General features: G+C 36.8%; 1 protein-coding gene across 3 annotated transcripts in view; it reads left to right on the top strand.

Moving 5' to 3' along the window:
* Positions 1–13,195, top strand: part of top2b (DNA topoisomerase II beta) — a 94,489-nt gene that overhangs the window by 55,830 nt on the left and 25,464 nt on the right. For all 3 annotated transcript variants that reach the window (XM_059944993.1, XM_059944994.1, XM_059944992.1), the window contains exons 21-27: positions 629–860; positions 2,166–2,300; positions 2,893–3,093; positions 3,184–3,379; positions 9,710–9,801; positions 11,116–11,271; positions 11,355–11,438. In XM_059944993.1, coding sequence (XP_059800976.1) covers positions 629–860; positions 2,166–2,300; positions 2,893–3,093; positions 3,184–3,379; positions 9,710–9,801; positions 11,116–11,271; positions 11,355–11,438 — 1,096 coding nt within the window. The remainder of the gene's footprint in view (positions 1–628; positions 861–2,165; positions 2,301–2,892; positions 3,094–3,183; positions 3,380–9,709; positions 9,802–11,115; positions 11,272–11,354; positions 11,439–13,195) is intronic.

The raw sequence follows: 13,195 nt of genomic DNA, 5'->3' as shown, positions 1-13,195 counted from the left end.
ACAGAAAAGGGACTGGTTGCTAAGCTGTGTTGAATTTAACTGTAAAATGCCTCCAGTCATTAAAAAAAAATATATTAACTGGCTTTACCTCCCTTTTCCTGAGTCCAGTTTGAATGTAACATGTCACCTTCCTTAGATTCCTCTGGGTTTTTACTTTCCTGGCTATTTGGGGGAAGTTTCACAGGAGCCTTGCTAAATATCCAAAAAATGGCTTTATTTCATCAAGAGTCTGTTATTGTTTTCAAAATATTCAGTTATTGTGAACAACAACCTCCTTAAAGTTGGGCTGGCTGTACTAGATTAGGCTATAAAGCTTCTGAATGACTATTTATAATTTCCATCAGAATGGTAGCAATAAGTTTGATAGGATAGAGTTGAGTTTGGGCCAATCATAATCTAGCTGGTGAGGCTCAAGTATTTGAGTGATCTGTTTCAGTTCCTACATTTGCACTTGCAAAGGTAAATGAATTCCTTCCTCACCATAATAATGAAAAGTCTTCCAATTACTCTTTTAATTACTTCTGTTATAACTTCCTGTAAAGTTGCTATAAATTTGTATATTGATAGTATTCCTAATTTTAACTATAATATTTTGCAGATTAAGTTGTTGTATTTTGTTTTTTTTTAGTCCTTTGGCACGTTTACTTTGCCCTCACATGGATGACAATTTGCTGAAATTCCTTTATGATGACAACCAACGAGTTGAGCCAGAATGGTACTGCCCCATAATTCCCATGGTCCTCGTTAATGGAGCTGAAGGAATTGGTACAGGATGGGCTTGTAGAATTCCTAACTATGATACCAGAGAACTGGTCAATAATGTCAGGCGGATGTTGGATGGCTTGGATCCTCTTCCTATGGTAAATATTGAAAGCGTACTCATAATTTAACACAAATCACAATGTTGTACACTTCCAAATAAGTACATTTTACATAATTTTGAATTTTACTTCATTTTCTGAAGGACAGCATAGATACGGATATTATGGTAGTGTGCTGAAAATACCATCCTAATACTCGTGAAGCATAGAGTTCACATTCCCCCATGGGTGCTGTTGAATTTAAACTCTTAATAAACTGGGAAGTTAAAAAATTGTAATCATGATTGCAAGTTGTAAAAATTATGACTTATTTAGCATGTCCTTCAGAGGATGAAATTTGATGTGGCCAACATGTGACTTCAGAACCACCAGTGTGACTGACTTTTAATGCTTCTGAAATTCTAGTCCTGAGCAAACCACTTAGTTCAAGGACACCCAAACTTGCAAAAACAATGAAAGTACTGGGGTGAAATACTGAGTTTTTGCCAGTGAGCATGTGCAATGCTACATCTTAATTCGTTGAGTTGAATGGAAAAGAAAATTTGGTATGGTGTAAAGTTCCTTACAATCACAGATCAGTTGTGGTTCAAATGATTTGAAGATGGCAAACGTTACTGTAATACCATTATTCTAGCAATTTGACCTGCCTTTTTCTTTAGGTGTAAACCCTAATCACGATGCATTCTATCTATATGCATCCTTTTTTTTTATTGGAAATGATGGTGTCAGCCTTTGAGTTGAAAGACAGTGATTTCTACAGTTCTGAACACTTGAATGCATAAGCTAGACTGACACTTCATGAAATTCCTGTTTCCTTTGATGTTAAGTTGGTAAATGAATTTCTTATTTACTAATTGCAATTGTAAATTTTCTTACTGTTTTAGAACTTGGTGGTTTTCCTTGTAGTCTGTACATATGTATTTCTCAAAACTGTTATTATCTGGCCATTTATTTCTTTGTGTCCTGCTATTCCTTACATTATAACAATGTTGATACTTACAAAGCATTTCATTGATGAGATATCCTGCAATTCTGAAAAGCAGCATTATTAGTTTATTCTTCATTACTTCATGTTATCAGTGAGAATAGTCTTTAGTCTAAAAATAATTTTTATATATATATATATATATATATATGTGTGTGTGTGTGTAAAAAAAATTTTGTAATGCTTTCATTTTGATTAATAGTCCAAGCTATTAACTTGAAAAGATCACCATTATGCTTTTCATAGTATCTGTATTTGGTTCAGGTATATACAGTTGGTGTCTGTATAACATGTTGAATATGGCTGACTGAGAAATATCTTTATTAATAGTGAGATTTTTATTATCTTTGATTCACAAGCTACCAAGCTACAAGAATTTCAAAGGGACAATTCATGAAGTGGGCCAAAACCAATATGTTGTGAGTGGTGAAATACTAGTTTTGGATCGGAATACCATAGAAATTACAGAACTTCCAGTTAGGACTTGGACACAGGTAATTTATACAGTTAAAAGTTTTAAAATGCAATAGGACATTGAAGTTAGTAACTGCTGCTGAATATGAGTACAAATGTCACATGTTTTGTTTTCTCTTGAAGATAAGGATAACTTCTCATTCTCCATATTGAAACCAAGTCATTGGGTCAGAGATTGGGTATAGATTATTCCAAAATTTCCTTCATGTTTTAATTAAACTTAGTGGCAAAAGTAATTTCTAGGTATTGTTTGGACAGTTGGGATCTATTAGTAGCCATTGCTCAAGGAAATGATTTATTTTCTTTAAATATCTTTAATTTTACTGGAAGGAGAAATTTACAGTTATTTTTTACCAATATCCAGCAATGAATGGATATCATTATGTTTCTGTGCATTTGTTCTTAAATCATTAAGCATTACACTGAGATAGTTAAAATGGATAGTTAAAATGAATTTTCTGTGTCTGATGAAGAATGGGATATTCCTTTCTATCCAGAGTTATTTTCCTTCTGGCCATCTCAGTACTTGGAAATCCTGTTTTTCAAATATTACATGTGTGCTGGTTACAACTTATGCAAAACTGAATAAAAAACTTCGTTTTTCTCCTGTAGGCATACAAAGAACAAGTTCTTGAGCCAATGCTCAATGGAACTGAAAAGACACCAGCTTTGATAAATGACTATAAAGAATATCACACCGATGCCACAGTTAAATTTGTAGTAAAAATGTCTGAGGAGAAACTTGCACAAGCAGAAGCTGCCGGTTTGCACAAAGTTTTCAAACTACAAACGACTCTCACTTGCAACTCTATGGTAGTTTTTAAAATATATTTTAATATGTAAAATTATAAAATGTTTGTACTTAAAACAACTTCAAATAGCAATAATATTGTTCATTGGCAGGTCCTTTTTGATCACATGGGTTGCATGAAGAAATATGAAACTGTGCAAGACATCTTAAAGGAATTCTTTGATTTAAGGCTACATTATTACAGTTTGAGAAAGGAGTGGTTGTCGGGAATGTTGGGGGCAGAGTCTGCAAAATTAAACAACCAAGCTCGCTTCATTATAGAGAAAATACAAGGGAAGATTACAATTGGTAAGGATAGATGGATTAAAATACCAAATGTACATTTCCATGTTGCTACTTTTAGTAATTAGAATTTTATGCTGCATAAAGTATGGTTGAACAATTTTAAGTTAGTACAGTAAGATAGAATTATTTATTTGAATATAATTCCAGTCCATTCTTTTTACCTTACAGCAGGTGAATTGAATTGACTTTATTACTTAACATCTTTTATATACATGAGTAAAAAGTCTTTACTTTATGTCTCTGTCTAAGTGTGCAATTTATAGTAATTTGTAATGAATAGTATGCACAACAGGACAGTCAGTATAATATAGAAATACAATTGTTTCAGCATGAATTAATCAGTCTGATGGCTTGGTAGGAGAAGCTGTCCTGGAGCCTGTTGGTCCTGGCTTTTATGCTGCGGTACTGTTTCCTGGATGGTAGCAGCTGGAACAGTGTGTGGTTGAGGTGACTCAGGTCCCCAATGATCCTTCAGGCCCTTTTTACATGCCTGTCTTTGTGAATGTCCTGAATATTCCTGAATAGTGGGAAGTTCACATCTACAGCTGCACTGGGCTGTCCTCACCAGTCCTGTGAGTGAGGGAAGTATAGTTCCCATACCAGGCAGGGATGCAGCCAGTTAGAATGCTCTCAATTATTATATTATTCTTAAATCACCATCTAAACTGGGCTGCCGGCGACAGTGGTGGAGGCGGATACGATAGGGTCTTTTAAGAGACTCTTGGACAGGTATGTGGAGTTCAGAAAAATAGAGGGCTATGGGTGACCCTAGATAATTCCTTGGGTAAGGACATGTTTGGCATAGCTTTATGGGCTGAAGGGCCTGTACTGTGCTGTAGGGTTTCTTTGTTTCTAAATTAGTGAACAAATGTGCCATTTTCCTCTTTACTCTCTCTAACACTATCCATTTTTGCTGAAAACCAGATGAGCCTAAAATTATTAGACATCAGAAATAATTAATTATTAGTTTAAACTCATCAAGTTGTGAAACTTCTGGTTAAGCAGTTCTATCTTGAGGCTACTACATTGCATAAAATAGGCCATAGTGAATAATTATAACCTACTAGAGTTCTGATTAGTCCATTTAGTTTCTTAAAAAATTGTAGTATTTCCACATATTTTCTATTGTTTAGGAACAACTTAAGAAAGAGATTCTGAAAATATTTGGGGATTTTGTGCATTCTAAGATCTTGAGTTGATTTCAGCTAATGTCCATTATTCTTGGTTTAAAATTGACTGTACAAAATGACTTTTTGAAAATATTGGCAACTTCTTAGCAAGCTGATTATTACATCTGCCAGCAATGATTGTACTTAAAACAAAATACTGACTCTGAGCCCTTTGAGTCTCCAACGTGGATTATATTGATTACTGAGTGATAACTGGATCAATAACAAAAAAAGACAATGTTTGGAGAGAATAGATAAATAATCATTCTTTCAGCAGTTTTCACTGGATCAGATTTTAATGCAGAACTGCTAGTATTTCTCAACCTATGTGCTAGTGAGTTTTAGGACTTCTGTGTAAATATCAAAGTTCCAAACATAACTAGTTGAGCTGGCATGATTTCCTGATCTTACTCAGTAGTTGATTACGAATAATTATTTTTGTCCAATTGTTTTTTAGTTTTGTTTCTTTTATTCTGTTACTTATGTCAATTTTAATACTTTTTAAATGCTTCCAATCTTATCTGATTATCATTTGCCAAGTTTTCAGAGAGGAGTGGTAAACTTCCTAAACTGGAAGTTTAGGTCTTTATTGTTTTACAAAATTGAATCATAGTGGATTTAATTCTGTTTTTTTAACACTGATCAACAAAAAAAGACACTTGCATGTCAAAGTAAAAACAAATCTCTACACAGTGATCTAAATTAATACAAATATAAAACACAAAATAATTGATAGAATAACTGTCTTCCTCCTTTAATATGACACACCAAATCATCATTGGTGCAGCCAATTAGGTTTACAGGTTAAATAATTAGTTAAATGGAGATCTGTTTTTGGAGACCTGTGTACAATCAAGGTGTTCCAACTGTTTGTGATAAAAATACAACTGTATCTGGAAGGTCCAACTGGTGGTGAGTCAGTATCTTGGCAAAAACTATGCCATGAAGACAAAAGAACACTCCAGAGAACTCTGTGAAAATGTTATTGAAAAGCACAAGTCAGTAGATGGATACAAGAAAATTTCCAAGTCACTGACAGTTAAGTCAATCGTCAAGAAATGGAAAGAATGTGGTACAGCAGTAAATATGCCTATAGCAGGCTGTCCTCAAAAACTCTGTGCAAGAAGGGGCCTAGTGAGGGAGGCCACCAAGAGACCCATGACAACTCTGGAGGAGTTACAAGCTTCAGTGGCTGAGATGGGAGAGACTGCACATACAACAACTGTTGCATGGGTGCTTCACTAGTTGCAGCTTTATGGGAGAATAACAAAGAGAAAACTCTCGTGAAATCTCAGCTAGAATTTGCTGGAAGGCATATGGGGAACTCTGAAGTCAGCTGGAAGAAGGTCTGATGAAACCAAAATTGAGCTTTCTGGCCATCAGTCTAAATGCTATGTTTTGTGAGAGCCAAACACAGCACATCATCAAAAACACACCATCCCTACCGTGAAGCATGTGGTGGCTGCGTCATGCTGTGGGGATGCTTCATTGCAGCAGGTCCTGGAAGGCTTGTGAAGGTAGAGAGTAAAATGAATTCAGCAAAATACAGGGGAATCCTGGAGGAAAACTTGATGCAATCTGCAAGAGAGTTGTGACTTGGGAAAAGACATGTTTTCCATCAAGAAATGACCCCAAGCATAAAGCCAAAGCTACACAGAAATGGATTAAAACCAACAAAGTTAATGTCCTGGAGTGGCTAAGTTCAGACCTCAATCTAGTTGAGAATTTGTGGCTGGATATGAAAAGGGGTGTTCACTCACAATCCCCATGCAATCTGACATAAGCAGTTTTGTAAAGAAGAATGGGGAAAAATTGCAGTGTGCAGATGTGCAAAGCTGATTGAGACCTATCCACACAGACTCAAGGCTGTAATTGCTATCCAAGGTGCATTTACTAAATATTGACTTAAGGGTGTGAGTAATTATGTAATCAGTTATTTTGTGTTTAATAAATTTAGACTAATCTGTAGAAATTTGTTTTCACTTTGTAATGAATGAGCCTTTTTCTGTTTATCAATGTCAAAAAAAAGTCAAATTAAATCCACTGTTAATTCAATGTTGTAAAACAATAAAACATGAAAACTTCCAAGGGAAGTAAGGATACCTACCTTTTGTAGGCACTGTATAATAGGAATATTTCAGATATTTGTTTTTGTAAAGGACTAATCTGCTTAATATCTTAAAAATATTTACTTCTCATTTGTACAAAAACTTTGCTTCCAAATCTTGCTACAGAATGTTAAACGGCATTATTACAACAATTAATTTGCTAATAATCATTATATATGCTGTATATAATGGATAAACGTGCTCAAAACTTGAAATAAAGGCAAATTGTAGGAAGTAGTCAGCATCCATGAAGATAGTATCAAAGCTACTATTTCTGACCAAAAATCTTTCCTGAGAACTGAATAGTTGAGGAAAAAATAGTTTAAACATAAAGAGAAAAGGCAGAAAATAAAATGGGGGGGGGTGGTGGGGGAAGGCTGGTTAAAAAGGTTGAACTTAAGAGAGGTTAATGATAAAGTAGGTATAGTATAATGTACTAAAAGTCTCAATATAAATATCTAATCAAAGGAATGGAGTGCAAAATCTGAAAATGCTGATCTTGCTTAAATAGTTGAACTCTGTGAGTTCCAGATGACTGCAAAGAGCCAAGTTTTAAGATGTGCTGTTCCTTGCATTTAAGAAGCCAGAGAGTGGTAGTAGATGGTTGCCTTCTGTACTGGAGGCCTGTGAGTAGTGGTGAGCCACAGAGATCGATGCTGGGTCTATGGTTCGTCATCTATATCAGTGATCTAGATGATAATGTGATAAACTGGATCAGCAGATTTGCAGATGACACCATGATTGGGGATATAGTGGACAGTAAGGAAGACTATTGAAGTTTTCAGCGGGATTTAGACTAGCTTGAAAAATGGACAAAACATGGCGGTTGGAATTTAATGCAGACAAAGTGTGAAGTATTGCACTTTGGGAGGACAAACCAGGGTAAGACTTACACGGTGAGTGGTAGGGTACTGAGGGGCATGGTGAAACAGAGAGATCTGGTAATATAGATACAGTCAGCCCTCCTTAAACGGCTGACAGCGAATTCAACCAACCGCGAATCGAGAAAACCCGGAAGTGCTCTTCCAGCACTTGTTGTTCAAGCATGTACAGACTTCTTTTTCCTTGTCATTATTCCCTAAACAATGCAGTATAATGACTATTTTACATAGCATTTACATTGTATTAGGTATTATGAGTAATCTAGAGATGATTTAAAGTATACGGGAGGATGTGTGTAGGTTACAGTGGATCAGGATCGAAAAAAATCGTAAGTTCTCTTACTAAGTAAGTCGGAACAGGTACATCCAGTATTTAGCGTCAGTTAGTCAAATGTTTGTCTTAGTATATAATATATATTTTACCTTCCTAAGCATATAAAACAATTAAGAACGTATGTTTCAGCGCCGGGCTTGGGAACAGAAGTTCCTGACTTCGATCCAGTGACAGTCCACTCCAAGCATGCTGTCCATCCGTGCCGGGTTGATGTGGAGGATCAAAAACCCAAAACCCAATAATTAAACCACTGCCTTGCTTAGTAATAATTGTGGCTTTCATCAGGGCGGAGCCTTTCTCACTTTATCCTTTAAAATTGTACCGATTGTTGACCAACATAGCCTAACGCTTTCCCAATGACTGATGGCACTTCACCTCTTTCCGATCGCTTTATTATTTCCACTTTATTTTCAATCGTGATTATTTTCGTGAACACTGCAGATTCAGAGCTCCGCCGACAGTCCTGATATCCACCATACTGAGACAGGTTAAATAAGGTCTGGGGTTCGGCTGGGTCCCAAGGTCCACTGCATTGAGACAGGTTGAATAAGGGACTTGAGCATCTGCGTTTTTTGGTATCTGCGAGGGGTACCGGAACCAATTCCTCGCCGATAAGGAAGGCCGACTGTGCATCATTTCTGGAAAGTGGGATCACAGGTTTGTGAAGAAAGCTTGTGGCACATTGTCCTTTATAAATCAAAGTATTCAGTACAGGATGTTGAAGTTGAATATTGTGTTGGTGAGGCCCAATTTGGAATATAGTGACCAGTTTTGGTCACCTACCTACAAGAAAATTGTCAATAAGATTGAAAGAGCGCAGACAAAATTTATAAGGGTGATGCTAGGACTTGAGGACCTGAATTGTAGGGAAAGGTTGAATAGGTTAGGACTTCATTCCCTGGAGTGTAGAAGAATAAGGGGAGATTTGATAAAGGTATAGATAGAGTAAATGCAGCAGGCTTTTTCCACTGAGGTTGGGTGAGGCTAGAAGTAAATGTCATGGGTTAAGGGTGAAAGGTAAACTGTTTAAGGGGAACTTCATTCAGAGGGTGGTGAGAGTGTGAAACTAGTTGCCAGCTGAAGTGGTGATGCGGGTTTGATTTCAACACTTAAAGAGAAATTTTGATAGGTACAAGAATGGGAGGGGTATGGATGGCTGTGGTCCAGGTGCAGCTTGGTAGGACTAGGCAAGTTAATAGTTCAGCATGGACTAGATGGGTTGTAGGGTAAGATTTTTGTGCTGTAGTGTTATATAACTCTATAACTATAATGGGTCAAGGGCAGGAGTGGAAAGAAATGGGGTGATAATTCATGTTCTATGAAGGTTTCTGTAAAAAAAAATTCCGCTTACCATGCTATTGAGATCAGATTGAGAGCAGTAAATATTACATACTAAATGTGAATGAAGTACACAAAAATCTCTGCTTCCTGTGGACTGTAACACATCGGAGCAGAATTAGGCCATTTCATCTTGGCTGATTTATTATCCCTCTCGACTGCATTCTGTTGTCTTCTCCCCATATCCTTTGACCCCTTACTAATCAAGAACCCATCAACCTCTGCTTTAAATATACCCAGTGACTTAGCCTCTACAGCTGTCTGTGGCAATGAATTCCACAGATTCACCACACTCTGGCTAAAGAAATTCCTCCTCACCTCTATTTTAAAGGGACCCATGTATAGTGATATGGAAGGAGGTAAAGAGCAATAATTTACTTTCTGTGACTGCACAGAAAAGTACCCACAGGTAGGGAATTGGACGTTGGAGTTGGAAATGTGACATTTATTTATGCTGTTTGCAATTTTTTTTTAATGTTTAATTTAAAATAATTCCTCTTCAGAGAATAAATCAAAGAAGGACCTTTACCAAATGCTGATTCAGCGGGGCTTTGAATCTGACCCAGTTAAAGCCTGGAAAGATGCACAAGAGAAGGTAAGATATAACTACAAAGCAACCTTGAAGGCTATGTTAACTGTTATATTAAATCAAATGTAAATCATAACTTGCATGCTTGAACTTTGAGAGAGATTCTAAATTTTAAGAATAGGGTGGTGCAGTAGCACAACAGTTCGTATAATACTATTACAGCACTAGTTATCTGGGTTTAATTCTTGCCATTGTCTGTAAGGAGTTGGTATGTTCTCCCTGTGACTGAGTGGGTTTCCTCCCAAATTTGAAAGATGTACGAGTTAGTAAGTTAAACTTGTCAAATGGGTGCAGGTTGTGGGGAAATAGCACAAAAATGGGAAATTAGATGTAATGTGCAGGAGGAGACAGGAGATGTGGGGTTACCTGAAATAGGAAAATTCAGTATTCATAGCATTGGGTTGTAGATTCCCCATACAGAATATAATGGTTTCTTTAGCTTGCCTTGAGCTCACTCTGGCAGCGAAGGCGGCCAAGGGAGACAGGCCAGTATAGGAATAGGAGGGGATTTGAAATCACAAGCCAGTAGTAGTTTGTGTTGACCCTTGTGGACAGAGCACAGGTGAATGAGGAAGGTGAGAGTTTTTTCTAATAATTACTTCAGTTTAGAATTGATCTGTAAATGTTTCTACTTTTTTTCACAGCTTTATTTCTTGACAAAGTTCTGACATCAGCTTTGTCTTATTTCAGAAATAGTCTCTGGACTATGCTGCCGAAGGCCTTGCAGTACTACCAAAATTTAGAATCCCAGTAAAGTTCTAAGTACATATCCATAAACTGCTAAATACAGCTTTAGGAAATTATGACTTATGAGCCAGATACAGAGGAGGAGTTTCCCCATTGTTTAAATGATGTTCCAGTAGTGTTACTTTTTTCTTCCTTTTCCAGTCTCATAAATCTATTGTTTATTCCATAATTTATAAATTTCCTTCATTAAAATGGATTTCACAGATTGCTTGGATTCCAAATTTTCCTTTTTACCATCTAAAAGTTCAGAAACCAAAACCAAAAACAAATGTGATGGAAAATGCTGTTCAATGCTCTGCAACAATATAGTTCCAGACTCAAACTTTCTACGTAGTGGCTAGCTTGTTCCACTAGAATGGATCTGGAATAAATTTGTTTAACCTTGGTTCTCTGCAATTGCATTTTAGGTAATGAATGTGAAAGCTAGACATTTTATATTCCAGATTCAAGTTCATATTTTAATTACTGTTCTGATTCCATAAACTATATTAATTTCTAACTTAAAATTTGTATGGGCATTATTTATATTGAATTTGGGTTTTCTTCCTCAGCACCTTTCTTTCTGTTTTTCAGACAGCAGCAGAAGAGGATTTATTGGAACCCGATGATGGAACTTCAAGTGTTTCTGGTGCTGGTTCTGGGCCAGACTTCAACTACATCTTGAACATGCCTCTTTGGTGCCTTACAAAGGAAAAAGTAGATGAACTGCTGAAAAACAGGGATTCAAAAGTAACGTGCAGGTTCCATATATTTTCATGGTTGCAATTCTTTTTCCCTGAATGCTGTTTCAAACAGTGTTTTATTTATTATAGGGAAAGGAACTTGATGACCTCAAAAGAAAGAGTGCTCCTGATCTTTGGAAGGATGACCTTGCTACTTTTATTGAGGAGCTTGATGTGAGTTTGACTAAACTTTCCTACCTGTGAGCTTCATATTTTCAGGATGTTTATCAAGCCAAGTGGCTTTTTATTGTCGTTTCAACCGTAAACTGCTGGTACAGTACACAGTAAAAATGAAACAATGTTCTTCCAGGACCGTGGTGCTACATGAAACAACACAAAACTACACTAGATGATGTGAGACAAGTCAAGGCTACACTAGACTACAGACTTGCATAGGACAACACAAAGTTTTGCTTTAAAAAAACTATTTATAAATGCTGAAACTAATTGTGTCTGAAAGTATAAAAAGGTAAATTGTAGTAGTCAAATCAATATTATAACAAATACTTTGTCCCTAATCCAAAAGTAATGGGGTAAATCTTTCTTGCCAGATTCAGCAGTTCCACTGGAACAATCAGTGTTTGACTACAAGTCATGATCATCCCAGTTCAAGTGTGTACATGGATGTCTGAGACTTTGTGACAGAATGACTGACAGGTTGAATTCATTACCACTCTCCATTGTTGGGTTTCTTGTCAACTCCACACACCAGGTCAACTTGACATAGGACCTAATACCCCAAAATCAAAAACACAAAAGATTCTGCAGTTGTTGGAAATTTTGAGCAACACACACAAAATTCTGGAGGAACTCAGGCAGCATCTTTGAGTTTATTCCCCTCATAGAAGATGCCTGACTTGCTGAGTTCCTCCACCATTTGTGCATGTTACCCCAAAATCAGAGTGAAATTTATCATGTGTACTTAAATCTTGTAGCACCATCACAGGCACATAGCAATATATAAGCTGCATTCACAAGAAAAAAGCATAAATTATACGCATTTTTTTACAAGAAAGAATACAATTAGAACAAAAAAGTCAATTTTAATGCAAAGAGGTCAAAGTGATCATTAGCATTACTAAACTATAGTGAATCGGGTTTTGTGGTTGATGAAACATCAATATTTTAATATTTTTCATTATGTTTTCTGTTTTGTTAGCTTCAATAACTTAAATGTTTCAATGCCTGGCATTTGCCAGAGGAATGACTGACAGGTAGGAGGCAGCAAGTGAAAATAAAGAGGGCCTTTTCTGGTTGGCTGCCAGTGGTGTTCCTTGGGACTCAGTATTGGGATCGCTACTTTTCACATTGATTTGTATAATGGAATTGATGGCTTTGTGGCAAAGTTTGCAGATGATATGAAGACAGGAGTAGGTAGTGCTGAGGAAGCAATGCAATTGCAGCAGGACTTAGATAAATTGGAAGAATGGGTGAAAAAAGTGGCAGATGGAATACAGTTTTGGGAAACGTGTGATAATGCATTTTGGTAAAAGGAACAATAGTGCGACTATTACCTAAATGGGGAGAAGGTTCAAACATCAGAGGTGCAGAGGGACTTAGGAGTCATCATGCAAGACTCCCAGAGGGTTAGTTTACAGGTTGAGTCTGTGAAATAGAAGGCAAATGCAATCTTGACATTTATTTCAAGAGGAATAGAATATAAAAGCAAGGTGATACTGAGTCTTTATAAGACACTAGTCAGGCTGCACTTGGGCCCCATATCTCAGAAAGGATGTGCTGTCATTGACAGAGTCCAGAAGAAGTTCATGAGGATAATAACAGGAATGAAGGGTTTGGGCCTGTACTCACTGGAACTTAGAAGACTGCAGGGGATCTCATTGAAACCTAATGAATTTTGAAAGGACTAGATGGGGTGGATGTGGAGAGGATATTTCGTATGGTGGGGGTATCTCGAGCAAGAGGGCACAGTC

This window comes from Hypanus sabinus, chromosome 20 (assembly GCF_030144855.1).
Source record: "Hypanus sabinus isolate sHypSab1 chromosome 20, sHypSab1.hap1, whole genome shotgun sequence".
Taxonomy (NCBI): domain Eukaryota; kingdom Metazoa; phylum Chordata; class Chondrichthyes; order Myliobatiformes; family Dasyatidae; genus Hypanus; species Hypanus sabinus.
The sequence above is the reverse complement of the archived record's forward strand: the minus strand, read 5'-3'. Positions and strand labels throughout refer to the sequence as shown.